General features: G+C 56.1%; 1 protein-coding gene across 17 annotated transcripts; it reads right to left on the reverse strand.

Moving 5' to 3' along the window:
* Positions 1 to 398: 398 nt before the first annotated feature.
* PDZD4 (PDZ domain containing 4) lies at positions 399 to 27,844 on the reverse strand. Of its 17 annotated transcripts, none has more exons than XM_078363655.1 (8): positions 27,330 to 27,823; positions 6,456 to 6,691; positions 5,386 to 5,476; positions 4,881 to 4,979; positions 4,224 to 4,286; positions 3,667 to 3,768; positions 3,254 to 3,364; positions 399 to 3,070 (listed from the first exon to the last, which is right to left on the reverse strand). In XM_078363655.1, exons 1-8 carry the CDS (start codon positions 27,387 to 27,389, stop codon positions 1,523 to 1,525), a joined length of 2,310 nt encoding a protein of 769 aa, XP_078219781.1. In that variant the 5' UTR covers positions 27,390 to 27,823; the 3' UTR covers positions 399 to 1,522. The 17 variants fall into 17 exon arrangements, with proteins under 17 accessions (XP_078219781.1, XP_035143944.3, XP_078219785.1 ...); XM_035288053.3 differs by having other exon boundaries at positions 6,438 to 6,691; XM_078363659.1 differs by lacking the exon at positions 27,330 to 27,823 and adding an exon at positions 26,942 to 27,026.
* Positions 27,845 to 27,913: the final 69 nt, after the last annotated feature.

Raw genomic sequence — 27,913 nt, forward strand, 5'->3', positions numbered from 1 at the left:
ATGGCATCAGGCCCTGCTGGGCAGGGTAGAGGTGAAACCCACTTCTCTGTGGCATGTGCCAGCAGCGGGCCTCACCTAAGGTTTGGTCCATGGAGATGACCATGGCCCTTGCCTGGAGGCTAGTCCAAAGTCAGGCTTCTGCCATCCTTCTACATCTGGTCACCACCCTGTCACTGTGATACCTCTGAATGACTCAGGTGACTGAGACTGATCTCTCCTCCCAGAGTGCCACATAATCGCCCATGGGAGGTCGCAGTCACTGTCCCTGACATCCGAGACACACGGAGAGCTACAGCATGGCTTTCAGTTGACCCTAGCCCTGCCCCCTCTTCCTTCTCCCACCCCAAACTGACAAGTCTTCCTCCAGCCCAATAAGAATGCACACAGGGAGGCCAGGATTCAACCGAGTACAAAGGCAGCTTGCTTTATTCTCGAGATGCAGGGGGAAAGGGGTGGTGCAGCCTGTCTGCCAAACCCTACAGACAGCCCAGGTCACATGTGCAAAACCTGAGGAGGTTGGGGCCTCTCCTTCTCAGTAAGCCCACCGCCTCTCACTGGGGTCCAGGTTGCGTATCACCACCAAATTGTCTCCAGGCCGCACGGCCCCAGGTCTTCCACTGCTATGCCATCCAAGCACCCTCCTCAGTTCACTCAGGAGAGAAGCCCCTGCTCCAGATGGTGTGGGGTGCAGTATGGGCACAGTGACTTCTTGGTGGACACCTTGCAGGAACCCTCTGTCCCTGCAGTCTTGCTCTCAGTCACTGGGGAAAAAGAGGTGACCCCCAGCGGCTCCCCATTCCCACACCTCAGAGTGGAAGCCACCAGAACAGCTGCTTCCCATTCCTCCCACCTTTCCCTCCCCTTCCCTCCCATCCCCAGCCCTCCCTCCCACTCTTCCTCCCCCACTCCCTTCCCAGCCATCAGTGGAGGGGGTAGATTCACCTCTGCCAGGCTGCCTGAAGGAGCTGCTGCAAGCCCCCAGGGCAGGTCCACAAAACAAAAAACAACTATTGGCAAGCACAGAAAGGGAGAAAAACCACAAAAATCAGGGGTGCCTTTGTCTACAAATAACTGCGTGCACAGCAGTGGGGAGAGGCCACGCTCAGCAGTGAAGCTGACACCCTCTTGTGCTCCTTTCAGCTCAGCTTCTCTGTCTGCAAGTCCACGGGTCTCAAGAGAGCATTGGGTGTGTGTGTGCGTGCACGCGAAAGCACACGCAAGAGCGTGGGGGATGGGGAATGCACACGCACAGCTGAAGGGGTGCCCATTACAGGTATTCCCCCCAATGCTGACCACCGGCGTGGTGACTACTTGGGGAGAAGGAAGAAAAGCGTCCCTTCTCCTCAGGACCTTCTCTCTGCTAACAAAACCCTGTGGGCACACACACACGGGGAGGTGTGTGTGCGCACTCGGCAAGCGCGTGTGTACACACAGACACACACACACACTAGCTCTATGGGAGAGTGAGGGCTGGGGCCCCAGGGGGCTCCCTGGGCCTGGGCCGTGCACCCACCCGGGCGGCTCACACGGTGGTGACCGAGAGCAGAGGGTTGTAGACCCGCTTGCCATCGGCCGAGCGCGCACCATGGGCCAGCATCTCCTGGATGGTGATCCAGTTGTCCAGGATCTTCTTGTTCCGCTTCTTCATGGTCTTGCGGTGGCTCAGGGCGATGATGTTGAGCTCGGGCTTGCTGTCGCCGTTGTGCTGCTCCCGCAGGCATTCCAGCCGGCTCTGCATCATGAACTCGCGCCGCTTCCGCTGCTCGCGGGCCCGGATCAGATGCTGCTTCCGCTCCTCCTTGCTCCAGTAGCGGCCCATCTTCATCTCGCTCACCGCGTCGTCGTCGGTGGTCATACCGCTGCGCTCCTCCCGGATCTTCAGGGCCCGGGCTTTCAATAGCCGATCTCGCACAGGCCGCTTGGCCACGTAGCGGGTCCCGTCGCTGCGCACCTTCACCTTCCACTCCATGCGCGGCGCTTCGGTGGCGGCGGCCACCCCCCCACCCACCCGAGGGCCACCGGCCAAGCTCAGGGGGCCATGGCCCAGCTCCTCCAGACCTCGCGTGGGCGCCAGCTGCATGCAGCTGTGGTAGTGCTCGCCCTCCTGGCCCTGGCCGCGGTGGCGCCGCGAGAGGTAAGGGCTGCCTTCGGGACCCATGCGCTCCAGGGTCAACCCCGTCTTGGGATTGCGGCGGCCGCGCTCTTCCACGTGCTGCCTCCGGCCGGCCTCAGCATCCCGGGAGAGGGACCGGAACTTGGCGGGGCTCCCCTGTGGAGGAGCTGCCTTGGCAGGAGTGGCAACAGGGGGGCCGGGAGGGGTCCGGTTCAAGTTGGAGTTGCCAGCAGCGGCCCGCCGCAGGGGGCTCTCGGGCAGGGGCTCCACGAGCAGCGGGGTGCTGCGGCAGCTCTCTCCAGTGTTGTAGGCACTGGTACTGTCCTTGTCCGACTTCTCAGGCAGCTCGGAGATGTCGGACAGCTCGTGCTTCTTGGGCTCGCTGGCCGCCAGGTCGTAGAGGCTCTCCTCCTCCAGCAGCCAGGCCTTCATGCAGCGCTCGCGCAGCTGCTGCATCTTCTGCGCCCGAAGGATGTTGCGACACTTGAATTCCAGGTGCCTTAGCTCTTCCTCTAGCACGGCCATCTCGTGGCCCAGGCTCTCGTTGCGGTTGACGTCCAGGGCACTATTGCCTGCGGAAGCCCGGGGGAAGAGGAGGCCCAGCTGGTTGCCGTTCTCCAGGTGGCACTTGATCTCCAGGAGCTCGCGGTAGCGCTCGTACTCCTCATCCGTGAGGCCTGGAACATCGCTCCCTGCCAGCCCCGCCCCCTCAGCCAGCAGAGAGTCCATGCTGAAATGGAAGTCCCGGCTCTGCAGGGCGTCCCCTTGCAGGCCGAACTTGCGCAGGCTCCCCGGGGTGTTGGTGGAGCTCGGGGGCTCGTCCCCCAGCAGGTCGTGCTCAGAGCTCTCTTCGTTCCGGGTGCTCTCGTCTGTTCGGCCCACCCCGCTGTCCAGCTCCTGGCTGTTGCTCAGGCCTGGGCCTGCATCGGGAGCCCCCTTCTGCTCTTCGTTTCCGAGCTAGAGCAGAAAGGTTAAGTACCACTCAGTTAGGTCGCAGGGACAGGACTGCCACAGGAGGATCTGAAAGGGCTTCAGGCCTGGTTCATTTCCCCAACAAGCTTTGGGAGACCCTGCATAGCCGCAGTGCCCTCTGCCCGGTTCTCTCCTTCCCTCCCCACCAGCGCCCTTCCCCTTCCTCACCTGATGGGCAGGGGGTGACTTCAGCTTACGAGCACGCAGCTCCCCCTCATTCTCAGAGCCAAAGTCATCCAGGAAGTCATCCCGATCGCTGTCTTTCCACCGTTTCGCCAGCTGCAGAGACAGGCCCTGCTGTCCCCACAGCTTCAAGGACCTCCCCAGATACTCCTCTGGTCTGATCTGGGCCCCAGACTTGGCCTCTTTGTTTCAGTGAAGTTCAACAACCTGGGGGGTGGGGTCCCAGCCCACTCAGCCTTCAGAGGCCAGGAGGGGAAACAGGCCCTGGAGACCCCTGCCCACCTGCCCTCCATCAACTCTGGGTTGTTGGCACGTCTGTGCCCTAGCCACGGTCAGCAGCTTCCAAGACAGAAAGCCTGATGTCAGGGCCCCTGGATCGCCCTGCCAGGTGCACACACCTGGCTCTCAGGTCGAGCCACCAGCAGGGAGATGTTGGTGTTCTCTTCCTGGCTGAGGATAGCTACCGCCTCTTCCCGGTTCTGGACGTCCACGCCGTTAATCTGAGGCAGGCCAAGGGAGAATCAACAAGGATGCTAGGGCTAGCCCTGGGGTGGGCCCTGGGGGGGTGCAGGGAGCCCAAGCACTCTGGGCTGGGCTGGACTGGGCTGGACTGGGGCTTGAGCTCTGGGAGGATGTAATTGAGTGGAAGGTGCCAGGGATCAGACAGCGTGGCCCTTTCAGGAGCAAATGTGTGCTCTCAGGGAGAGGGACCAGGAAGTGTCAGAGCAGCATGGGCCCTGGATGCCAGCGGATCCCATGGGCACACAGGAGCCACTGGGGTGAGTGGGCAGGAGAGAGATGAGACTCAGCCCACGTTTGGGACATGGCAGCTGCCTGGCCTCTCTGGCTTGGGTCTTAGAGGGAGAGAGCTAGGGACGTGCTAAAGAGAGGGGGCTGTGCCGCTGGGCACAGCAGGGCCTCAGGCCAGGCCTACATACAGCCTGTGAGCGCTCACCTGGATGATGCGGTCTCCCTCACGGATCCGGCCATCTTTGGCTGCAATGCCATTGGGATTTACCTGCAGGACACATGCATCTTGGGGGCTTGGCGCCTAACATGCCCTTTCAGTAGAAGAGGGCAAGCTCACAGTCAGGGGCCCCCACAACAAGCTGAAGGCTCTCTGGCTCCCCCTCCAGCTCTGAGCCCCAGGAAGCAGGGGCAGAGGCCATGGACTAGTCACCTCTCCTCGCCCCTGCCCCTCGCACTGCGGGGCTCTTCTGCACAGAAGCCTGTACTTTTGGTCAGCCCTGAGCATCGGTGGGCAGTAGGACACCGTCTGTCTGGAAGGTGGCTCTAGTAGGGAGGGCAGCGAGGGGCCATCGCCTCCCGGGGTTACACAGACATCTGCCCAAGACGGATTCGGAAGAAGGCTAGAAGGCAACCATGATGCTTGTTCTCAGGCCTGTCTGCTGTCTCACCGGAGCACAGGCCTCTTTCTGCAGATGACAGCCCCACTGCACAGTGGCTGAAGCTGTTGACTGTCCTGGCCTCGCCAAGCAGCAGCCTAGGTTTGATGCCCTGTCCCTGGTAGCTGGGACCTAATGGTAAGCCTCTGAGCCATGGGCAGGCCACGTGGAGAGGCCTCATGGCTGGGGCACACCCGTCTGCATACCTCTCCGACGTAAATGCCCAGGTCCTCCTCGTCGTCCGTGCGGTAGCAAACCATCAAGCCCAACTTGTCGCGGTGGCTGCTTTTATACAGCTCCACCTCCTGCCACAAGGGGTCCGGGAGGAAGCAGAGGCAGAAAGCCCCGGAAACGTGTGAGCAAGGGAACAGACGGCATAGCCCAGCCCCTCAGCCCGCAGCCCCTTAGCTTCCTCTGGAGCCCCTGAGCTTTGACGGTCTCTCTTACCATCCCATGTGGCGCATGTGCTCAGTGGTCTCCCTACCAGGAAATACGCGAGGCACGCACAGAGGCACAGGAGACAGAAGACAGACATGCATGGGACATGGACTCACCGACACAGACGCAACACGCAACCTCACCCGCACCCTCCCTGACTCAGCTGGACAAGTGCCGGGAGGGCCACGGGGCCGGGCCTGGGCAGGAAGGTGCACAGGCGTCGGTGCGGCTCCCGCGGTTGGCTGCGGGCCCTGGCCTGGCCACCTGGCTCACCTCATACTCCAGCTCGTCCAAGCGGTCTGCCTCCTGCGGGCCGCCCTCCATAAACTCCGCCGGGTCATAATACTCATGGCTGATGGGGGGGCTGCCCAGGAGAAGGTGGGGGTCAGATTGGCCAGCTGTTCTCTCACGCCTCAGCCCCAGCTCCCAGGCAGGCCAATCCCAGCGTGCCTGGCATGGAGACCTGCTCTGCACATACTCTCAAGGGTGGCTGGCCTGGCTGCCTCCTGCAGAGCCCCACTCTGGGCGACATGCAGCCATGCAAAGACCAGGGACGCTTCTTGCACCAGAGTGTGTGGCATCCACACAGAGGACCTGGGTACATCTAGCTCTCCCGCCCCCAAGACCAGACTCTTCCAACCATGCCAGCTGGCAGGGACGACTTTGCCAAGTTCCAGGCGCCCACCCGCCCACCCAGCACTGGCCCCACTCATGCAATGCCCCCAGGAGTTATCCAGGCCCTGGAGGACTTCTGCAGAGCAGAGGGGGCCCACCCTACCTCCAGGGGCTACCCTCTTAGCCCCAGTGCTGAGGTTGGCTGTTCACGGCCCTGTGCCTACCTCCCTGCAGCCCGGGCTAAGATTAGCAGAATGGGGCTCACGCCGTCATGAGCCACCAGGCCTGGATGAAAGGCCTTTCTTCCAGTCAGGCCAAAGAAAGAAGCCGAAGAGATGGAGGAAATTCAGAGCAGGTAGAGGAATGAGACAGACAAGGGATGCAAGAAGATTCAAGGAGTGATGCTTGTGAGGCAGCAGAGGAGAGAGGATGGAGGAGGAGGAGCTGAGGCCCTCAACCCTGGCACTTCCAGCAGCGACGTCCCGGACAGGACGGTCCTCCCTTGGCCCTGGGGGTAGATACAACGGGGCACCTGCTGGAGCCCAGCCCAAGGCTAGAGGCCTGGAGGTTTTGGAGCCCTTGGGTACCACAATCCACTCTGGAGGCCAAGGGGCCTGCTTCGTGCCCGAGAGGGTGGTGTGCAGACAGCCACCCCAGGTGGCCTGCCCTCTCTGGAGGCAGGGCCCGGGGCCCTCCTGAGGGCAACTCACAGCTCAGAGAGGACGTACGGCTCCAGGATGACCATAGGCGGGGTGGGTGGACGCAGCTTGCCCAGCGCCATGATATGTTCGAAGGTGATGTCGGTCTGAGTGCCACTGTCCACCAGCTGCAGGTCGTGACAGGAGCTGTCCCCCCGGAGGCGGGGGCTGCGTCTCAGCACCTGGATCACCAGGGGCTCCTTGGAGGAGCGCAGGGCCTGCAGAGTTTGCTCCTGAGACAGCTTGGAGAGCTCCTTCCCGTTCACCTGCGGCAGAGACACGCCTCCGTAAGAACCCTCAAGGGCCCGCTCCTCCCCTCTGAGGTCAAGGCAGAGGCCCTAGCTGGCAGGACCTTGGCTGACAACCAGCACAATCTGCAGCCCTGGCTACCTTCATCCACTGAGGGCCGGCTGGGGGTCACCAAGTCACACCCAGACCTTGGGGTTCGGCCTCTGTGCACTGGGTCTGCAGGCTGTGATCTCGCCCTAGAACGTCCTCCAGTCTCTGCTTGAGCTCTCCTGGCCTCTCCCCATCCGGACCCACTTCTTCCTAGGGCAGCACTGGGGCCAGAGCTAGCATAGAGATCTCACTGAGTTCCTTGGCAACAGGTGAACTTGGCTCTTCAGATGAGCTGAGTCTGTCAACAAATGTCTGCTCACTAGGGAGGGCCAGGGTCAGGTTGGGGGGACAAGTACGAAGATGCCTAAAGGTATGGTCTTGTGTCCTCATAGTGGCAACTAACTTGCCCAAGAGAAAAGGCCTTGACGTACAAAGTGGCCTAAAAGAGGTGGCAAGAAAGTGGTCCTTATAAAGCCACCACTGTTTTTTGGGCACGTGCCATGTGCTAGGTTACGGGCGAAAGCCCTGATGTGGGTCCCCACAAAATCCTAACCCCCAACAACCTTGAGATGCCATTATTGCAGATGAGGAAACCACATCAGCTAGCTCAGCAAGGTGGCTGGACTGAGTCAAGGTCATGAGCCAGGACAGGCTGCCCGCTGGCCAGAAGGAAGGGTCGGGAAGAGGAGGCCATCGAGGGTCAGGGCCCAAGGTGGAAGTGGGACCTGAGCAGCTCTGCGAGATGCTTTGCGGGGGCTGAAGGAAGGAGGATGGAGAGGAGCAGAAGGAAGCCCATTACCCACAGCACAGCACCCGAAGTGCATTGGACCCTAGTATAGTGTGCTGCAACCTTCATGTCCTCCTTGGGGAAAGGAGGCAAGTAGAGAAGGGATGAATGACTAAGGACCAAGAAGGACTGAACAGACTCCACCAGAATTCAGCAAGGGGATGCTGGAATCACTTCCAGGAGGAGGCAGCTCTCAAGGCAGGTGTGCAGGGTCTTCTCACGGACTCAGCAGCTTGTGGAAGGGTTGTTCTGGGCCTGGGAGGCTACACACTAGCAGTGTGCCCAAATGACTATGTGCTGCAGGTGAGCACGGGGACAGACCTTAACTGCAGCTAAGGGAGCACAACACCAGCCATGCTCGCCTCGGTGGGAGGCAGGAAAGGCTTCTGGAGCAGGGGGCACCTGGCCTCTATCAGGCAAAGGGAGTGGGGCCAAGAAAAGACACAAGGAGGCTGGTTTGCAGGTGGAAGTGAAGCTCCCAGTCAGCATAAAGATGGCAGGGCAAGGAGACCCAGAGTCCACCTAGGGATGGAGCAGGCTAGGAACTTGTGCCAGATGAGAGGGCAGAAGGGCCCTGGGCATGGGCGTAGGTGGCTGAGGCTGCACAGAGTCCTCTGCTTTTCTGAGTTGTGCAAGAACCCTCTGTCCTGCATCCTTACGGTGGCACCTCCCTCCCCGGGTTTCACACAGAGATGCCAATTCCAACGGCAAAATCTTGTGTTAGTGCCTGCAACACAGCAGAACCAGCACTGCAGGAATCTTTTCGGGAAGGTAACTACCTCAGGAGAGCCTCGGCAGTGGCTCCTGCATTACATTTTTGCGATTTGTAGATAATCATTGAGGTTTTCTATGTCTTCCTTCTCCCCCAGATTTTCATACTCTGAGAAGAGCTTTTTGTCAAAATCAGTTTTGTCTGACTATAAAAGAAACACAGCTTTTTGTTGTTGTTGTTTTGAGACAGAGTCTTGCAGTGTTGCCCAGGCTGGAGTGCAGTGGCATGATCTTGGCTGACTGCAACCTCCACCTCCTCGGCTCAAGCAATTCTTCTGCCTCAGCCTCCGGGGTAGCTGGGAGTACAGGCGTGTGCCAGCATGTGCAGCTATTTTTTTATTTTGTACTTTGGGCTCTGGGTACATGTGCACATCCTGCATCCTAGTCTTGCTCTGTCATCCAGGCTGAAATGCAGTGGTGTGATCTTGGTTCACACAAGCTCTCCCTCCTGGGTTCAAGCAATTCTCCTGCCTCAGCCTCCCCAATAGCTAGGATTACAGGCACTCACTACCACGCCCGGCTAATTTTTGTATTTTTAGTAGAGATGGGGTTTCACTATGCTGGCCAGGATGGTCTCAAACTCCTGATCTCAGGTGATCCTCCTGCCTCTCAGCCTCCCTAAGTGCTAGGATTACAGTCATGAGCCACCATGCCAGCCATGCAGCCTATTTCCTTCCACCCACAGCAACACACCTGTAGACCATCATGTTCATCATCACCTCAGTAAGGCTGCCTTTGATTTTTTGTTATTGTAAAATGTGTCAAAGACACATTTTTGGGGTCCATTTTGCACATTTTTCGTGCTTAAATCTTTGTGTAACCAGTGGTTGTCAAGGTGGAGATAATTTCTTGAGGTGGAATCTCGAAGGTATTTCTTGAAAGCCCATAAGAATGTCAGTCAGGATAGAGTATGCTGTGCTTGGTGGAGAGGCTGCAGTTGGGAAGGCAAGATGGAAGAGGTGGGCGGCCGCAGAGTGGCTTTGGGAAGGCTGTAGTCAAAGGGACACGAGGAACGGCCTCAACACCCTTGGCAGCAGTAGCTAGAGCAGACTGAAGCTGGGAAATTCGGAAGCAGTTGTCAAACACAGCCATTATTGATATTTTAACTATAGAAATGTACAGATAACTGAATGATATTAACAACAAAGACAATAAATCCTTGGAATGCCATCACTGTCTAATCATCTTAATACATTTTTCTGTCATCTGTGCTCCTGGAGTTATTCACATCTGGCGTGGAAGTTCAGTGACATCGCAGTGGTGGCTTGAAATCTGCTATCGTGGCAGCATTTACACCAAGGAAATCGGCAAATGCTCCAAATCAGGGCTTTTTGTCTGGAAACATTTACCGGCTTACCACCGCCCTTGAGGAGAAGCTAACACAGAAGCAGAAGGGCTCGGAGCTGTCCTCAGGATTTCTCCCTGAACTCCTGGGGCAGGACACAAGCAGGCAGTGGGATGCTCAGGTGACAGAGATGACAGAGAACGCAGGAATGACTTTCTCCCCAGAATCATTACCCAGCAGCAGTGTTGCTATGGAAACTGAGGAGAGCTTGCTGGTGGAGGCTGGGATGTCAAGAGGGGGATGGGCATGGGTACAGCTTCAGCGCCTCGGATCAGTGGCAACCAGGTCTCTGGGTGGAAGCCACGGGCTCCTGCAGCTATCTCTGTCTCTCTGTCTCTGTCTCTGTCTCTGTCTCTCTTCCTCTCCTCCTCCTCCTCATCAGGTCATGCTGGACCCCAAAGAAGAAATCAGCTTCCCTCTGGGGAGGGACTGAGGGCTACCAACAAGGCAAGAAAATATGGGACCATGAGCAAAGAGGTGCAGTGCCAGGCGCATGGTGAGGAGCCACAGCGTGGCTTCTGATGACGGAGCTCTTCCAGCCCTGCTCAGAGACCTGCCCCCGCCCCCAACCATCATAAGGCAGCACACTGTAAAGGCACCCCTGTAATGCCCCAACCTTCAGATTACCTACTCACACTCCAGTCTCTAAAAGGCAGAAACGCTCAACATGGCGAACCCCAGGCATGCTTCCTGCCAGACTCCCTCGTGCCCCACCTGCAAATGTTTCCCACACCCTGTGAGCTCGCTCCACCAAGACACAAGACCTAGTTCAAGCCCCAGCCAAGCAATTCCAGTTGGATCAAAGACCTACAGGGACAAAACAAACCAAGATAACAATCTTTATGGTGTGGTATAGACAGGAAATTCTCAAGATTCCAAAGGGACTAGACGTAAAACTTCCAGACAACAAATGACACCTTAAACGCAGTATAAAGGCGGGCTCAGAGGAAAGCTTTACAATGTACAGACCTCATAATGGGTTTTTCAGAATATGCAAAGAATTCCTACAAAACAACAAGAAAACACAGACACAAACAACTCAAGAAGAACATGGGCAAAGCATATGAACAGGTGCTCAGGACAAAGGGGACCCAGACCTACCAACAAGCACTTAAAGCCATGAGATGAGAGGACATGCCCTTCAGGACGCCAGGCCACCAGGAGGACCAAGAGGATGTGTGCACAAGGGCCACAGCAGCCAAACACCGCAGGCAGCCCAGGTGCCAGCGGTCGAACAGACAAACAATTCCTGGTATTCCGTACATGCTTATTCAGAGCATATAATTGGTAGAAAACACACCCAGGCCCTCGGGAAAGGGAAACAGAGGAAGGGTGTCAGGGATGGGAAAAATCCTCAGGCCAACAGGACCCACATCAAGGCTGGGTGGCAGTGCTGGTGCTAAGTGACGCAAGACGATGTCCAGGAGGCGTCAAGGTACCCAGGCGGGAGCTCAGCCTTTGACATGTGATTTCATTAGACTACAGACCCCAAGAGGGCTTCAACCTGAGCTGTACTTCCATCCCGACTCCTGACAGTTTGCTGAAGATAAAAGTTTAATATGTTTCTTGGCTGAAATAAAATTTTTTATTTTTCCATAATTTGTTGAATATATATTAAGGACCTGTAATGTATCTGATCTTTCTTTAAAAATAATAATAAGAGATGGGGTTAGGCTGGGCGTGGTGGCTCACGCCTGTAATCCCAGCACTTTGGGAGGCCAAGGCGGGCGGATCACGAGGTCAGAAGATCAAGAACAGCCTGGCCAACATGGTGAATCCCTGTCTCTGCTAAATATACAAGAATTAGCTGGGTGTGGTGGCAGGCACTTGTAATCCCAGCTACTCAGGAGACTGAGGCAGGAGAATCGCTTGAACCTGGGAGACAGTGAGTGGAGATCATACCATTGCACTCCAGCCAGGGTGACAGAGCGGGACTCTGTCTCAAAAAAAAGAAAAGGGTTTCACCATGTTGCCCAGGCTGGTCTCAAATGCCCGGGTTAAAGCCATCTGCTTAGTCGTCCCAAAGTGTTGGGGTTACAGGCATGAGACAAGGCACCCGGCCCCTACGTCTGATGTCTGATGGAGTCTGTGTTGGAGTCTGTGTGTCGCAGAATATGGGTCCTGGCCTGGCCAGGGTCAGCGACAGCAGCTGGGAGAAGCCCTCTCCTCACTCAAGTAAGGGTTGGGGGCATATGGGAGGTGGATACTCATATGGAGGTGAGGGCAGGGGTAGGGACATGAGTGGGGGTGAAGTGTGGGGCTCGGGGGGTGTGGTTCGGTTTGCATGGGGAGGAGGCATGGGGTGGGGGTGAGTGGCGTCTGCGGGTGGATTGTGTGGGTGGGGATGCATCTGGGTGGCATGAGGGCGATGGTGAACCCTCTTATCCTTCCGTAGTGTCTTCTCTTCCTGGCCTCTCAGCACTGTGCCAACTGCCTAGTGACCCTCTGGCATGGCCGTCTTCTGTGCCTCTATCTCTTTATGCCCCTGTCTCTCTCCTGGGGTCCAGCAACCTCGGCACATCTTTCCTTCTGTGATCTGAGCTGAGCAGATGAAGCACCAGCCCAAGGCTCCAGGTACCTGGTGCATCCCTGCAAGCCAAAGATACACACACACACACACACACACACACACACACACACACACACACACGCCAAAGGCCCTGCCTGAGCCATGGCTACCTTCAGGAGCCACAGCAAAGTCCAGAAAGAATGTCATGTGCATGCCACACATGGGAGCTTGGTAGCCTTCATGCCTAGACATGGTTTAACGCCCATAACAATTTCACCTCCGTGAGGCTCTGGAAGCTGCCAGGACCCAGTGTCTGCAAGAAGCTCTATTTAAAAAAGATTTCCTGCCCGGCACAGTGGCTCACACCTGTAATCCCAGCACTTTGGGAGGCCGAGGTTGGGGGAATCACTACTTGAGGTCAGGAGTTCAAGACCAGCCTGGCCAACATGGTGAAACCACAACTATACTAAAAATACAAAAATTGCCAGGCACAGCAGCTCACACGTGTAATCCCAGCACTCTGGGAAGCCAAGGCGGCTGATCATCTGAGGTCAGGAGTTCGAGACCAGCCTGGCCAACATAGTGAAACCCCATCTCTACTAAAAATACAAAAATTAGCTGGGTGTGGTGGTGCATGCCTGTAATCTCAGGTACTTGGGAGGCTGAGGCAGGGGAATCACTTAAACCTGGGGAGGTAGAGGCTGCAGTGAGCTGAGATTGTGCCACTGCACTGCAGCCTGGGTGACAGAGCTACACTCTGTCCCCTCAAAAATAAAAAAAAAGTCTCTTTCATCAAGTACAAACCTCCCTCCTTTGGAAGAATCCAAAAGAAATCCACTTGCTTCTAGTATGGAAAGAGTGAGGATTGTTGACTGAACTCATCATCAGTAAACTCACACTATTGAATGTTTCCTTCATTGAGAGCAACCTCCTTCCTTTGGAACAATCCAGAAGAAACCCACTTTATCTTGCAACACTTCACGTACCTGCAGCCCACTCAAATGCCCCTTGCTCCCCCTCGCCCAGGTTCCCAGCGACTCTCATCTTGTCCAGTGCTCCTATTCCATCCTGACCACATGCTGAGGGTCATGCTTCACCTTAGCCACAGCCTACCCTGTGATTTGGTAGCGAGCCGGCAGCCAAGCACACCCTCAAAGCCTGTTCACAAAGACCTCTCCTCCATCCCGTGCTGGCACAATGGACTTGGTACGTATTTTCACCTTTCCTTTCAAATAATCACAGAGCTCAGAGCGCCACTCCGAGGAGGCGGAGGAGCACAAAGATGAAGGTGGAACTGCCTGGCACTCCACAGCACACCACGGCTCGGCCAGGGACTTGACATGCCCCTTGGCGACTCTTCAGCACACAGATCTATTTCCTTCCTGATTTGCTGCCAAGATGGGCCCAAGAGGGCTGACCCTAGGACTGCAGCTCCAATCCCAGCCACAGTTGACATCAAAGTCCTTAATTTCCACCCCAGTCCCTGCTCTGGAGAAGGGACCCTGCTTGGGACACTCACTGCCCCAGTCTCCTGCAAGCCCAGTCCTTCCTCGCAGCTGACCCCATCACCCTTTCTAGACACACGTATTCTGACTCTTACCCCACAGTGTGTAAGCTGGTCAACTTTCCGGAGAGGAATTTGTCAATAACTATAAAAACCCTTTGAACCAGACAACGTGCTCTAAGTAATTTAGTCTAAAATGTAATAATAATGGATATTACATGAATTCAATTACAAGGATGTTCACAATTTAATTGCAAGGCGTGGGCTCCAGGTTGGGGAGGGGACCTGCCTGCCTGGAAGCAGACATGGGGAAGGAGGAATTAAGTGCAGAGGAGGCGGTTCCAGGCCTTTCCCAGGGAACCCTGGGAAGCTGGTTCTTTCTGGAAGGCTGGAGAAGGGCCCAGCCATGGGTCCTGCAGGCCACTTAGGCTAGGAGGGCCTCAGGCCAGGAGCAGGACTGAGCCATGCACACTCCCCACAGTGCAGCCCCTCTGCACACGCCCCCCACCGGTCCCTCTAAAACGTGCAGAAAGGGTGGGAGCTCAGTAGCAGGCCTGGACGCTAGGGGGCAACTTGGAGCAGGGAGCAAGCTCTCTCATGCACAGATGAGTGGGAGGGGTAGTGCTGGGTGTGGGAAGACCTTTCCAGCCATCAGTGGTGTTGGGGTGAGCAAGGCAGGGGAGAGGCCCTTGCTGGTGGGGTGCCAGGGGCCCCGGGACTGGGGCTAGGCCTGGAGATGGGGCGTGTTCGGGGTATTCTGTGGGCCGAGGACATGTGACTTCCGGACAGGCTAGAGATGGTGCGAGGTGTGCCCGGGAAGCATGGGAGATGAGGGAAGAAGGGGAATCCTGCCCCACCCAGACTGGACAGGGTGCCACATAGGAAAGGAGTCCCAAGTGAGCACAGAACACACCCCCTATCCCGTTCCGCTCCCCAAGGGGCTTGATTGGAAAGTGGGAGGGACAGAGACAAAGCTGCCCAGGACAGCCTCTGTGGGTCAGTGACACTTGAGCTGAGACCTAAATGATGACAAGAACCCAGCCATGCTTCCTTGCAGTGTGTAGGGGCCTGACCAGCAGGTGACGGCAGTGTCCAGACCACAAATGAAGGTGGCATGACCCCAGGGTGGCAATATCGGTGATGGGATGTGGCCAGAGTCAGCTTGGGTTTTAGAGCTGGCTATTGGGCTGGGGGCAAGTGACAGGGAGAGATTGAAGATGACAGAGGAAACGCACGTCGAAACCTCAATGAGATACTGCCACACACCACGAGACAGCAGGAATCAGTGAAAGGAAGCACGAGTATTGGAGAGGGTGCCAGGACCCTGGCGCCGCACGCCTGGCTGTTGAGCATGGAAAACAGTGCAGCCTGGTAGCAATCTGGTGGCACCTCACAAGGTTAGATGTAGCTTATGTATATAACCCAGCAATCCCCAAAGAAATGAGAACAGGCATGCAAACAAAACGTACTCAAATGCTCACAGCGGACTATCCATAGTAACCAACACTCAGAGGCAGCCCGTGTCTACACACAGTACACCCATCCCGGCATAAAAAGAATGAAAGACCGACGCATGCAACTGTATAAACGCAGTCTAGCCAAAGAGGCCAGTCGCGAGGGCCTATACTTCATGATTGCATTTCCATAAAACGTCCAGAAGAGGCAAATCCCTACAGAAAGAAAGCAGATAAATGGTTGCCAGGACCTGGAGAAAAGGGAGCCTGGGGGGGTCACTGCTGAGGAGTATGAGGTCCCTTTTGGGGCGAAGAACCTGTTCTGGAACCAGCCAGTGGCCACGGCTGCACAGCATTGAGAATAAATGTTAGGTTATGCACATCTTACCGCAAGAACACAAAATTGCCACACAGGACCACAAGGACCAGGTGTGTCCTCACAACAGCGAGGAAGACTGAGGGAGGAAGGACTCCGAGATTAGGCTCAGGGCAGTAAATGGAAAGTTTTCATCTCCAGCCCAAACTTCCTGAGGCCAGTGAACTAATCCCAAGTCAGCCAACTGGGTGGCACGGGACCGTTGCTGTTCCTGATTAAAATAATGACATGACAGCTGTTTTTAAAAATAAAAAAGAAATAAATAAAAATTTACAAAACAAAAGCATGAGATGGACGCACTCACCTGGGGAATGGGTGTAGACAAGAACCCTAGAGGCCCAGGGAAAGTCCAGGGCGCCCTGACTTGGAGCGGGTGGGAGCGGGAAGCCAAGGAGCAGTTCCGTGCACTGGGTGGAAGCCCTGGAGGGGAGGGCGAAGGTGGAGGGTGCACTTCTGGATTTGCTAAGACGTGGGAGGGGCCGGGTGGGGAAGCTCGGAATGCGAATGGAAGAGCAATTCGTAAGGCCAGGGGGAGTGCTGGCACCACTTTCCCCGCATGAGGGGGGCATTCGGGCAGTGGAGGGGGCAAAACTCCACTTGGCGCGACGCGAAGTCGGCGCCACGGACAGTCGCTGTGGGGTGGCGAACTCCGGCTGGGCAAGGCACTACGTGGGCCTCCGGGAAGGCAGGAAGTGGGGAGCCCTGGCTGGCGAGGGCGGGGCCCCAAGCACGCTCGCCCCGCCCCCTGAGCTCGGAGCAGCAGACAAAGAGCGGGCGGCCGGCAACTCTGGTCTCTGCGCTGCCACATTGGTGGCTGGACGGGTAGGACTACTGCCCACCCGCCCCGCCACCCCCGCCGGGGGCTGAGCTGTCTCCGGGACCTACCTCAGGAACCCTCCCGCACCCATAGGTGCCAGGCGCGCAGCCGGGTGGGGCGCAACGCCCTCCTGCTGATCAGGGGTCTCTGGGAAGCCGAGAAGAGGGGCAGGACAGGCTAAGAAAACAGTTGTGAAACTGGCACTCCCAAGTGCTTCTCACATGGCGCCTGCGACCTCTTTCACTCTCACTGGCAACACTAAGGATGGGAGGTGAAGCCATATCACTTCTAGGGGCCCCATGGCTGCCCCGTTCGGACTCCCCTTACGCCACTGCTGTAGAGTAAGTAGGAAACAGGCTGGGGAATGATGGAGACACGAAGTTATCCTCTGCCAGGGACCCAGTTCTGACCCACGGGCTGGCTCTAAGCTCTGTGTCTGGAGAACGGGAGTGATGGCATCTTGCTTTCAAACGCTGCTGCAAATGTGTGTAGAAAGTGGCAGAGCAGGTGCGGGAACTCCGTGAACCCAGAACACCCTTAGCAGGGAATCCCGCGCTCATACAAGGGGCCAGCCTCACATCTCCCCAGCTGTCCTGCTAACACCCTTATAGCTTTTTTAAAAATCTAGGATTTGAGACCAGGCGCAGTGGCTCACGCCTGTAACCCCAGCACTTCAGGAGGCCGAGGTGGTGGATCACCTGAGGTCAGAAGTTCCAGATCAGCCTGACCTACATGTGGAAACCCAGTCTCTACTAACTGTTCAAAAATACCCCGGGCATGGTGGCACAGCCTGTAGCCCCAGCTACCTGTGAGGCTGAGGCAGGAGAACTGCTTGAACCTGGGAGGCAGAGGTTGAAGTGAGCTGACATAGCACCATTGCACTCCAGCCTGGGCAACAAGAGCGAAATTGTCTCAAAAACAAAACAAACAAACAACTCTAGAATTCAATCAAAAAGCACACATTACATTCGGTCGTTCGGTCTCCAGTTATGATGTCTCCTAACCTCTTGGAAGAGACCAGTCCTTATGGAACGTGCCCAAGTCTGAATTTGCCTGATTCATTGCCGAGGTGTGCTTCAGGTTGAGCATTTTGACAAGAGCGCCTTGCAGGAGATGCTGTACCTCCCTCCCTGTTAAACCTGCATTTTCCCTTCCTGATTTACTGATAATTTGGGGTAATATTTGGAGACTCTGTGAATATTCTTTTTACTGGAATATTCAATTACTGGATGGCAGAAACATTGGCTGCCCAGCAACCTGAATCAATTACTGCCCAGCAACCTGGGCATCCAATGGTTTTGCCATCCAGTAACTGATTCAGGCATTGGTGGCTGCAAAATGTCTCCACTGTTGTGTAAGACTTCTAGGGACAAAGAGGAGGCTGCCGCCGCCTGGGCAAGCCACACCACCCGCCTCCATAACTCTGTGCCCACCCTTTCTGCCCAGCAGCAGAAGAGAGAGAAGCATGGGAGGACTTCATCTCCAAGGCCTTTGAGCAGTTAGTGGGGGGAAGGGGTGTCTGGGTGTCCATGAGAGACATGTATAATGGTGGGGTGCATGTGATAGGGAAGGACCATCACTTAGCTGCACATGGCAGGGAAGAACAGCTTTCAGAGGTGTGGGGTTAGGCCTTGACCTCTTATTTGTTAAAAAAAAAAAAGCACCTCACTTCACCGATGTTAACGTGGTTTGGAGCTACCATGGATATACTTGCGGTCCCTACCCAAGGCCCTACCTACTCACAGCCGGTGGCATCGACATCACCTGGGGGCCTGTGAGAAATGCAGAATCCCAAGTCCCACGCTGGTGGCTCAGTCAGAAAGTGCACTTTTTTTTTTGAGACGGAGTTTCACTGTTGTTACCCAGACTGGAGTGCAATGGCGTGAACTCGGCTCACCGCAACCTCCGCCTTCTGGGTTCCAGCAATTCTTGTGCCTCACCCTCCTGAGTAGCTGGGATTACAGACACGCGCCACCGTGCCCAGCTAATTTTTTGTATTTTTAGTAGAGACGGGGTTTCACCTCGTTGACCAGGATGGTCTCGCTCTCTTGACCTCGTGATCCACCCGCCTCAGACTCCCAAAGTGCGGGGATTATAGGCGTGAGCCACCGCGCCCGGCTAGAAAGTGCACTTTAACAAGGGCTTCCGGTGGAAGATGGCACTGCACTGTCCCAGAGGGGGGAACCAGGGCGGACTTCAGAGAAGGCCTTCTGCATCAGGCAGGCATTTTCAAGCATCTCTCCTTCCCCTCACTTCCCCTTTCCTCCCTGAAGTCCAGTGTCTGCTGATGACTCATCAATCCATCTGGCCCCCACTTTTCCAGAAAAGAGGTGGCCTCACAGACATGTCTGTAGTCCTGGTTCAGAAGCAGACAGGAGGCCTGGAGCAGTAGCTCATGCCTGTAATCCCAGCAGTTTGGGAGGCCAAGGCAGGCGGATAATCAGAGGTCAGGAGTTTGAGACCAGCCTGGCCAACATGGTGACATCCTGTCTCTACTAAAAATACAAAAATTAGCTGGGAGTGGTGGTATGTGCCTGTAACCCCAGCTACTCGGAAGACTGAGGCAGGAGAATTGCTTGAACCCAGGAGTTGGAGGCTGCAGTGAGCCGAGATCACACCACTGCCTTCCAGCCTGGAGGACAGAGCAAGACTCCATCTCAAAGGAAAAAAAAAAGCAGACAGGAAAGAATGGTGTCCCACACTTTGCACAGGAAAAGCCAACCACTTCCTCAGGCCATTATCAAGGTCAGCCTTCGGGTACATGTTCACAGCTTTCCAAGCACGTGGCCCAGCAACTGAAACCCATCCTCCCACACACCTCGGGCTAGCCTGTCAGGCTAAAGGCACAGTACACATCTAGCAACAATCAAAGCAATATTCCCTCTGCAGCGTTTTTCATTCCCAATGCTCCAAGCAGGCATAAGGACAGGCAGAATGCACCAACAGGGAGGACATCTTGCCCAGCCCCACAACCTCCAAGCCCAGGGTGCTCAGCCTCACCTCCTCCAGCCCAGCTCCTGTGCAAAATGACCACATCTGCCTCCAGCTTGGCCAACATGGTGAAGTGCCATCTCTACTAAAAATACAAAACTTAGCCAGGCATGGCGGTGCATGCCTATAATCTCAGCTACTTAGGAGGCTGAGGCAGGAATGTCTGTGAACCTGAGAGGCAGAGGCTGCAGTGAGCCGAGATTGTGCCACTGCACTCCAGCCTGGGCAACAGAGGGAGACCTGTCTCAAAAAAAGGAACTCACATGGAGAAGGCCTTACATCTGGATATGTTACAGGTAATGCCCAGCAACAGAAGAGGGTCCAACACTATTCTGAGAATTTTTCAGGAAAGAGACCCCTGAGTTGTGAAGAAGTGTGAGGTGGTATAATATTAGTTAGCACAGCCTGGGCAACATATCGAGACCTTGTCTCTAAAAAAATAAAAAAATTACTTGGCATGGTGGCATGCACCTCTAGTCCCAGCTACTGGGGAGGCTGAGGCAGGAGAATCGCTTGAACCCAGGAGTTGGAGGCTGCTGTGAGCCGTGATTATGCCACTCCAGCCGGGCAATGGAACCAGACCATGTCTAAAAACAAAAACGGAAACAAACCAAAAACAGAGGGACAGGGATCAAAGTGGAGGCCTCAAGTGATCTACCAGCTTCGGCCTCCCAAAGCACTGGGATTTGTAATTTCCACTTTTTCTTTGAAACAGAGGCTAGAGTGCAATGGCATGATCTTGTCTCACTGCAACCTCTGCCTGCAAGGTTCAAGCAATTCTCCTGCCTCAGCCTCCAAGTAGCTGGGACTGCAGGTGCACGGCACCATGCCTGGCTAATTTTTTGTATTTTTAGTACACACTAAGTTTCACGATGTTGGCCAGGCTGGTCTCAAATTCCTGACCTCATGATCTGCCTGCCTCAGCCTCCCAAAGTGCTGGGATTACAGGTGGAGCCAAGGCACCAGGCCAATTTCCACTTCTTAATGACCAACTGAATGGCCTGAGGGAGATTCCTGAATGGCCTCCACCCAGTGAGATTCCTGAATGGCCTGAGGGAGATTCCTGAATGGCCTCCACCCAGTGAGATTCCTGAATGGCCTCCACCCAGTGAGATTCTCACTCAGGCCACACTGCCCGGCAGGCTGAGCCTGTGAAATGAGTGTCGTCACAATGGCCCTCGAAGGCAAACACTCATTTCACAGGAGAGGAAGCTGAGGCACTGACCCAGTAAACCATGCAGCCACTTGCCCCTGGCCACACAGCTGTCAGTTGGTGGCTGCCTCCATTCCCATCTCCATGCTGCACTGCCTTCTCTGGCAGGACCCCTGAAGTAGAAGGAAGGAAAGGACGCCGGCTCAGCCTGCCGGGCAGTGTGGCTGGTGCTGGCACATGCCTTGCCCCCCCCCCCGCCGTGATGTGTCCATATGGTCGCAGAGTTCCTGTCCTAAAGCTTTGGTGAGGTCTGTTGCTGGGTGGTAACCCGCACATCTTCATATGTCCTACGTGAACCTGGCGAACCATCACCACTGTCAAGACAGTGGCCGGTTCAATCTTCCCCAAAAGTGTCCTCGTGCCCCTCTGCCCATCCCTGTGACCACGAATCTGCTCTGTGGCCCTATTGAATTTAATTTCAGCATATCAGATAGGCCTCAGGAACCCCAACTCAAGGGTGGAAGGGGCATTATACACATGGGACAATGGCACAGAGCAGGGTGACCTGGTCCAGAAGATAGCAGGCGGAATTCAGTCTCCCGCCCTCTGTTCTCCCGCCCTCTGTTCTCCCGCCCTCTGTTCTCCCGCCCTCTGTTCTCCCGCCCTCTGTTCTCCCGCCCTCTGTTCTCCCGCCCTCTGTTCTCCCGCCCTCTGTTCTCCCGCCCTCTGTTCTCCCGCCCTCTGTTCTCCCGCCCTCTGTTCTCCCGCCCTCTGTTCTCCCGCCCTCTGTTCTCCCGCCCTCTGTTCTCCCGCCCTCTGTTCTCCCGCCCTCTGTTCTCCAGAAACACAAGGACTTCCCCCAGACCTGCTTCTTCCCCAGTCAGCTTCTGCAGCCGGACCACTGAGGTGACCGAGAGGCCAGCTTTCCCCTGGAAGGGTGGAAGCCAGTGTGGATGTCACAGGGAGCCCCGTGCAAGCAGGAGGGAGCCAGCGAAGCCACCCTGCTCTGTGGGTGGGAGAGCAGCCTGGAGGAAGACATCGCTGAAGAGGGGACACTGGCTGCCCACTCCGGCACTCCAGCAGCACTTTCTCTCCTCCACATTGCTTGTGTGCTAGTGATGGTCTCCCCCTTATAAAAAGGGGAGCCGGGGGGGGGGGAGAAGCGAAGCCCTGTCTGCATTGTCTCCCCGCTGAATACCCCACACCCAGGATAGCTGTCAGCACCGTGGAGGCTCAGCATGTAGGTGCTTTAGGCAAGAATACCCAGGAGACCACCAGAAGGGCTGACCAGGTATCCCTCAGCCTCCCCCGATGTGGACGGAGGGGAGAAAACAGGTGGCCCTGACCCACTCCCCCTGTAAAGCCTAAGTAGGGCGGGCAGGTAGGCCAGTTCTGCACACCAGAGATTTATCCCCAAGCATCTCCAGTGTGCCTGGATGCTAGCAAGCACATCATGGTGTTGCGGGGGGGGGGGGGGCAGTGCCAAGGCCAGAGAGACAAGTTCAGCAGCAGAGAGACAAGTTCAGCAGAGTGTGGACCATGATGAGATATAAGACAAGGGGGTAAGGTGGCAGTGGAGGCAAATGGGCTCCAATGGCAGTAAATCTCCTGTTCAAAGGTGTTGTCTGTGGAGTAGGCAAACTTTCCAGCTTGCGGATTCACCTGTGTGAAACACAGCTGTCCTCCTTCCATTCTGCAGACATGCCTTCCCCTCAGCCACACTCAAGCACGAGCAGAGTGCACAGCTGTCCACTGGGCCACTGTGGTGAGCTTCAGATGGTGGAGCATTCTCCCCAGTGTGTGTCTTTTTTATTTTTTATTTTTATTTATTTATTTTTTCAAAGTGAGAGAAGGGAGAAGGGTGGACAGAGAAGAGACTGGTTTTTCCCAAAGTCTTGCCTACTTTACAGTCCCATCCTTCATTGCCTCTTCAATAAGGTGGAGGGACAGAGAACGCAGGGAGAGAGAGCAGTTCTCCCCATTAGATATCATTCCCAACCCGATTCCTGTGCCAGTATGGGTGCTGGGTCATGAACATGAAAACCAGGGTCATCCAGGGCCTCTTGTCCATACCCACAACTGTTTCTAGCCCCCAGTGACCTTCTCTGCCCCTACTGCAGGGGCCCAGCTCTATTACCAAAGTAAATCTCCTGTTCAAAGGTGTTGTCTGTGGAGTAGGCAAACTTTCCAGCTTGCGGATTCACCTGGCGAAAGTAGCTCTGGTTTTGGGGCTGGGAGATGCTCATCTTTTCATGGATATCGTCAGTGGTCTTGTTGCCAGGCATGATTTCGACTGTCTCTGCTTGTGGGAAGTAACTGGGCAATCTTGGCAAGGGTGAGAGAGCTGGTGGCATACGGCTTCCTGCCCTCCATTCTGGGCAACTGCTCTACTTCGTTCTCCGAGCTCAACACACAGTAATCCTCCGTTTTCAGGGAGGCCCCAGATTTTCCTAACTAGGAGAATATGACTGGAATATAGGAATGGGGCTGAGGTTCCAACACAACACACGGAAATGCCTGTGATGGCCCACATCTGTGCTCATCTCGCCACAGAAGCAGCACTGGGCAAGTCCAACGCCTCCCATGATAAAAACAAACTAGGAACAGAATGGAATGTCCTTACCCTGATAAAGGACAGCCATGAAAAAGCCACAGCTAACTTTATACCCCCAGTGAAAGACTGGAAGCTTCTTTCCCTCTAAGATGAGAAATAAGAGACAGACACTCACCATCTCTTGTATTTGACATTGTACTAGAGACTATAGCCAGAACAAATTAACAAGAAAAATAAATCCGAGGGGCCAGGCTTGGTGGCTTTCACCGGTAATCCCAGCACTTTGGGAGGCCAAGGTGGGTGGGATTGCTTGAGGCCAGGAGTTCGAGACTAGCCTGGACAACATGGCAAAACCTTGTCTCTACTAAAAATACAAAAATCAGCCAGGCGTGGTGGTACATGCCTGTAATCCCAACTACATGGGAGGCTGAGGCAGGACAACTGCTTGAATCCAGAAGGTGGAGGCTGCAGTGAGCTGAGACTGTACCACTGCACTCCAGCCTGGACGACAGAGTGAGACTGTGTCTCAAAAAAATAAAATAAAATAAATCGAAGGCATGCCAGTGACACGGTACTAATATGCAGATAATCCTGAGGAATCCACTAAAAAAATTATATTTATTAAACAATTTCAGTAAGGTTGCAAGATACAGGATCAGTGTACAAAAATCAATTGTATATACATTTTTTTTTTTTTTTTTGAGACAGAGTACTGCTCTGTCACCCAGCCTGGAGTGCAGTGGTGCAATCTCAGCTCGCAGCAACCTCTGCCTCTGGGGTTCAAGCGATTCTCTTGCCTCAGTCTCTGTAGTAGCTGGGATTACAGGCACACACCACCTTGTCTGGCTAATTATTTTGTATTTTTAGTAGAGATGGGGTTCCATCATGTTGGCCAGGCTGGTCTCGAGCTCCTGACCTCAGGTGATCCACCCACCTCAGCCTCCCAAAGTACTGGAATTACAGGCGTGAGCCACCGAGCTCAGCCAATCAATTGTATTTCTATACAGTACCAATGAGAAACCTGAAAGTAAAAATAAGAAAACAGTTCCATTTACGATAGCATCATAAAAATAAAATATTCAGGAATGAACTTAACAAAAGTGAAAAACATCATTTAAAGAAATAAAAGACCTAAACAAATGGAAAACACACTCCATGCTCATGGACAATACTCCCTAAATTGATCCACAAATTCAATGCAATCTCTATCAAAATGCCCCCTGGCTTCTTTCCAGAAATTAACAACCTGATCCTGAAATTCATATGGAAACTCGAGGGACTCAGAATAGACGAAACAGTCTTGAAAAAGATGTACAAAGGCCGGTTGCGGTGTCTCACGCCTGTAATCCCAGCACTTTGGGAGGCCGAGGCAGGTGGATCACGAGGTCAAGAGATCAAGACCATCCTGGTCAACATGGTGAAACCCCGTCTCTACTAAAAATACAAAAAATTAGCTGGGCACGGTGGCGCATGCCTGTAATCCCAGCTACTCGGGAGGCTGAGGCAGGAGAATTGCCTGAACACAGGAGGCGGAGGTTGCGGTGAGCCGAGATCGTGCCATTGCACTCCAGCCTGGGTAACAAGAGCGAAACTCCGTCTCAAAAAATAAAAAAAAAAGAAAAAGATGTACGAAGTTGGAGGACTCTCATTTCCTTATTTCAAAACTTACTACAAAGCTGCAATAATCAAAGCAGTGTGGTGGTGGCATAAGGACAGACATTTTTCCAAAGCAGATACACAAATGGCCCAACATCATTTAGCTAGCAGGAAGTGCAAATCAAAATCACAATGAGATACCACTTCACACCCAGCAGGACAGCCATAACAAAAACCCAGGAAATGACAACTGTGGGCAAGGATGTAGAGAAAAGGAATGTAAAATGGTCACAGTCGCTGCGCACAACCTTGTGAATGTACTAAAAACCACTGAGTTGGAGACTCTGAAAGGGGAAGCTGTACAGTAGCAGAATTACAACTCAGTACAGCTGTAATTTTGGAAATGCTGTGAGTCATTGGAACACAAGGCTAGGCTAGAGACTTGGGGGTTCCTAGCTTGGGGGTCCCAGACCTCTGTGAATTGTGTATGGAAGGCGCTGCAGGTGTACATGTACTTTTTTCTGAAAATCAGACCCTGACAAGGTGCAGAGGCCCAAGGGTGAGCCGATGAAGTCACTCGGGGAGCCAGGGAGAAGTACTCCCTGAAGATGGAGGAGCGCCCGTGTTTAAGGAGGCCGGGAGGCAGGCGCGGGGTCCCAGAAGCTGACTGGTCTTTTGGAACAAAAGCCCCTTCTCTGAAGAGGCTGGGACAGCTCATGGTTTGCACCGCTTTGCGTATTTACTTTTTTCAGTCCTCTTGTTTTCCCTTAGTTTTAAAGGATAAAACTTCACCCCGGCTCCTAATGGGCCAAGGAGGAACGTAGAATGTGCTAGTTTGCAGCCAAACTTTCCACGGAGTATTCAAAGACAGCCCAGCAGGAAAGCGCACAGAGGGCGGGTCTACTTGGCGACGGCAAGTCCCTTCCATGAAGGAGAACTTAGGGCGCAGAGCAGGGACAGGCCCACCCAGGTTCACCTCCCTGAAGGCAGCCCCGACCTGCCGTGGCCTTCCCGGAGGGCTGTGGGGAGTCCCACGGGCTACCGGTGTTGCGTCCCATGGCTCATTTCAGGCCTGGGGTGCAGCTCGGGTCGCTCTCCCCTTTCCACACGTCCCCACGAGGTCGGCCTAGGCCTTAAGTGAAGCTCTACACCAATCCTTCTCCAGGAAAGTCAAGACGGCCCCGGAGGAATCGATCGCCGTTTGATGGAATGACCCCCGAAAAGGAAGCAGTAGGTTGGGACCCAGAGTCCCCGTCAGCCAACACCCAGCCCTGGAGTCCAACAGCGATTCCAGAGGACGCCCTTTCGGTCGCATTCCTATCCCGCCAGGGGGCTGTCCATGGCCAGACAAGGGTTCCAAACAGCGGGAAAAAAAGACGAGGAGTGGCAGTCGGGAACTGGGGGAAGAAGGCAGAGGGCAGCGAACGGGAGAAACCGCGGGCTCCGCGCGCTCCGGGAGAAGGGCCGGAGAGACGGGACCTGGAGCTCCGCCAGGCTGGGGCAAGATTTGCGTCCCAGCCCTGCCACTCCACTCCCACCCACGAGGTGGTCAGAGGAACTCGGCTCAGAGTCTGAAGGCAGTCCCTGGATTCCCGGAAATTCTCCCCCTTGCCCCGCCCCGACCCCCACCACCGAGTCTTCGCCGATACCAGCACGGGTTTCCCCACGTTCTCCCAAGCCAACACCCTTCCTGCAAAGCACTGGATTCCTTCTAAGTCCTGACCAATAAACCCGGGAGTTGAATCCAGGCCACTAAACGCATACCTGTCTGAGCCCTGTCTGCTCCTGGGTGCCTTGACCTTGACCTCCTTCCATTTAGCCGTAGGGGGTCTCAGCCCACAGCATCCGGGACCTTTCTCTAAACAATTTGCGGGGTGCACACAGAAAGTACACAAATGCGGGGCCGGGGGAGCCTCCGCGCACACACAGACTGGGCACAGGAACGCACTCACGTAGTCACGCCACGCACAGGCAAGCAGCCCGGCTCCGGGCCGTGGGGCCCCGCGTCTCCTTCCCTCCCCGCGGCGCCCCGCTGGTCCACGCCCCCCCCAAAGCCCGACCGGGAACTGCCGCCCGCAGACAGCCCAACCCGCTGATCCCGGCGGTGCCCACTTATCCGAGACGCCCGAGGCCCGGAAGCCCACCGTTCGGCCAGGGCCAGATGGGGGAGTGGGTGTTGGGGAGGGCACCCAGCCCCCGGCCGGACTTGGACCGCGCCAGGGGACTCCCGCGCACTCCTACGCTCCAGGCCGGTCGGGATCGAGATACCGCGCCCCCAGCACGGCGGGCGCCTGGGTCTCTCCCCCGCCCTGGGTCCTACCGGGAGATCCTGTGCGGGCAACTGCACTCGTTGCTATGCAACCTCCATCCCGCTCCCGCCGCCCAGCGCCTCGCGGGACGGAAGCGCGCCCCACCCGGGCCAACCCCAACTTCCCACCCCGGGCTGATCTGGACGCAGGGCTCGCCTCCCAATCTACTCCCGGCGCCCAAGTCATGCGCTCCGCACCCCGCCCCCACCCGGCTCTCCTACCCGGGGATGGTTCCCACGGAGCGCCAACACCCAATAGCCCCAGGATGGGAGGGTGCGGACCGCTCCCTACCCTTTCCTCCTCGTGCCCTCCGGCTCTCCCGTGCCCACCGCCCCGCCGCTCGGGGCTTCCTCACCCGCCCGCTCCTTCCCGCGGAGGGCCGCGCCTCGGCCGCCCTACCTGCAGCATCACTTTGTACTGCTCCTCCGGTTTCTGGACCACGCACATATTACATCCCATGGTTCTGGCCGGCGAGAGGAGGCGGAGGGCGGGAACGGGAAGACGCCTTTCACTGGCCCGTACGCGGGACCTCGGGTCCCGGGCCGGGTCCGGGGGCCATACCCTGGCGCTGGGGGCGGGCCGCCTAGCGGGGGAGGGGGGCACGCCCCCGAAGGGGGGGCAGTGGCTCGCCCCTCGGGTTAACTCTTCGCTGGCCGAGGCCAGGCGCGGGCATGCTCCCTCGCACCCGGCCAGGAGAAAAAGGGCAGCGGGGGATGGGCGGGCGCGCCAGGCGTTGCCAGGCTACGGCCCCCCAGGGAGAGCGGGGTCGCACCGGGCCGCCGGGGGCCGTCAGGGACCGTCAGGGGTCGTGGGCCGCGCGCCTCCCCGCCTGCGGGGCCCGCCGCTGCCGCTGCCGCTGCCGCCTCCGACTCCCGCCCATGGCCGCCAGCCCCGGGAACCCGGCCCTCGCGCTCGGCGCCGCGGCCCGGACCGCGACAGGGGAGCGGCGGCGCGGCGGCGGCCCCCGCCCGCGGCCAGGCCAG

This window comes from Callithrix jacchus, chromosome X, assembly GCF_049354715.1.
Source record: "Callithrix jacchus isolate 240 chromosome X, calJac240_pri, whole genome shotgun sequence".
NCBI lineage: Eukaryota > Metazoa > Chordata > Mammalia > Primates > Cebidae > Callithrix > Callithrix jacchus.

Coding starts and splice junctions, on each gene's coding strand:
- PDZD4 (XM_035288053.3), bottom strand. CDS start 27,389: ATGGGATGTAATATGTGCGTGGTCCAGAAACCGGAGGAGCAGTACAAA. Junction 4,980..5,385: donor TGGACGAGCTGGAGTATGAG/GTGAGCCAGGTG, acceptor CCCTTGTGGCAG/GAGGTGGAGCTGTATAAAAG. Junction 3,769..4,223: donor AGGGAGACCGCATCATCCAG/GTGAGCGCTCAC, acceptor GGCCTGCCTCAG/ATTAACGGCGTGGACGTCCA.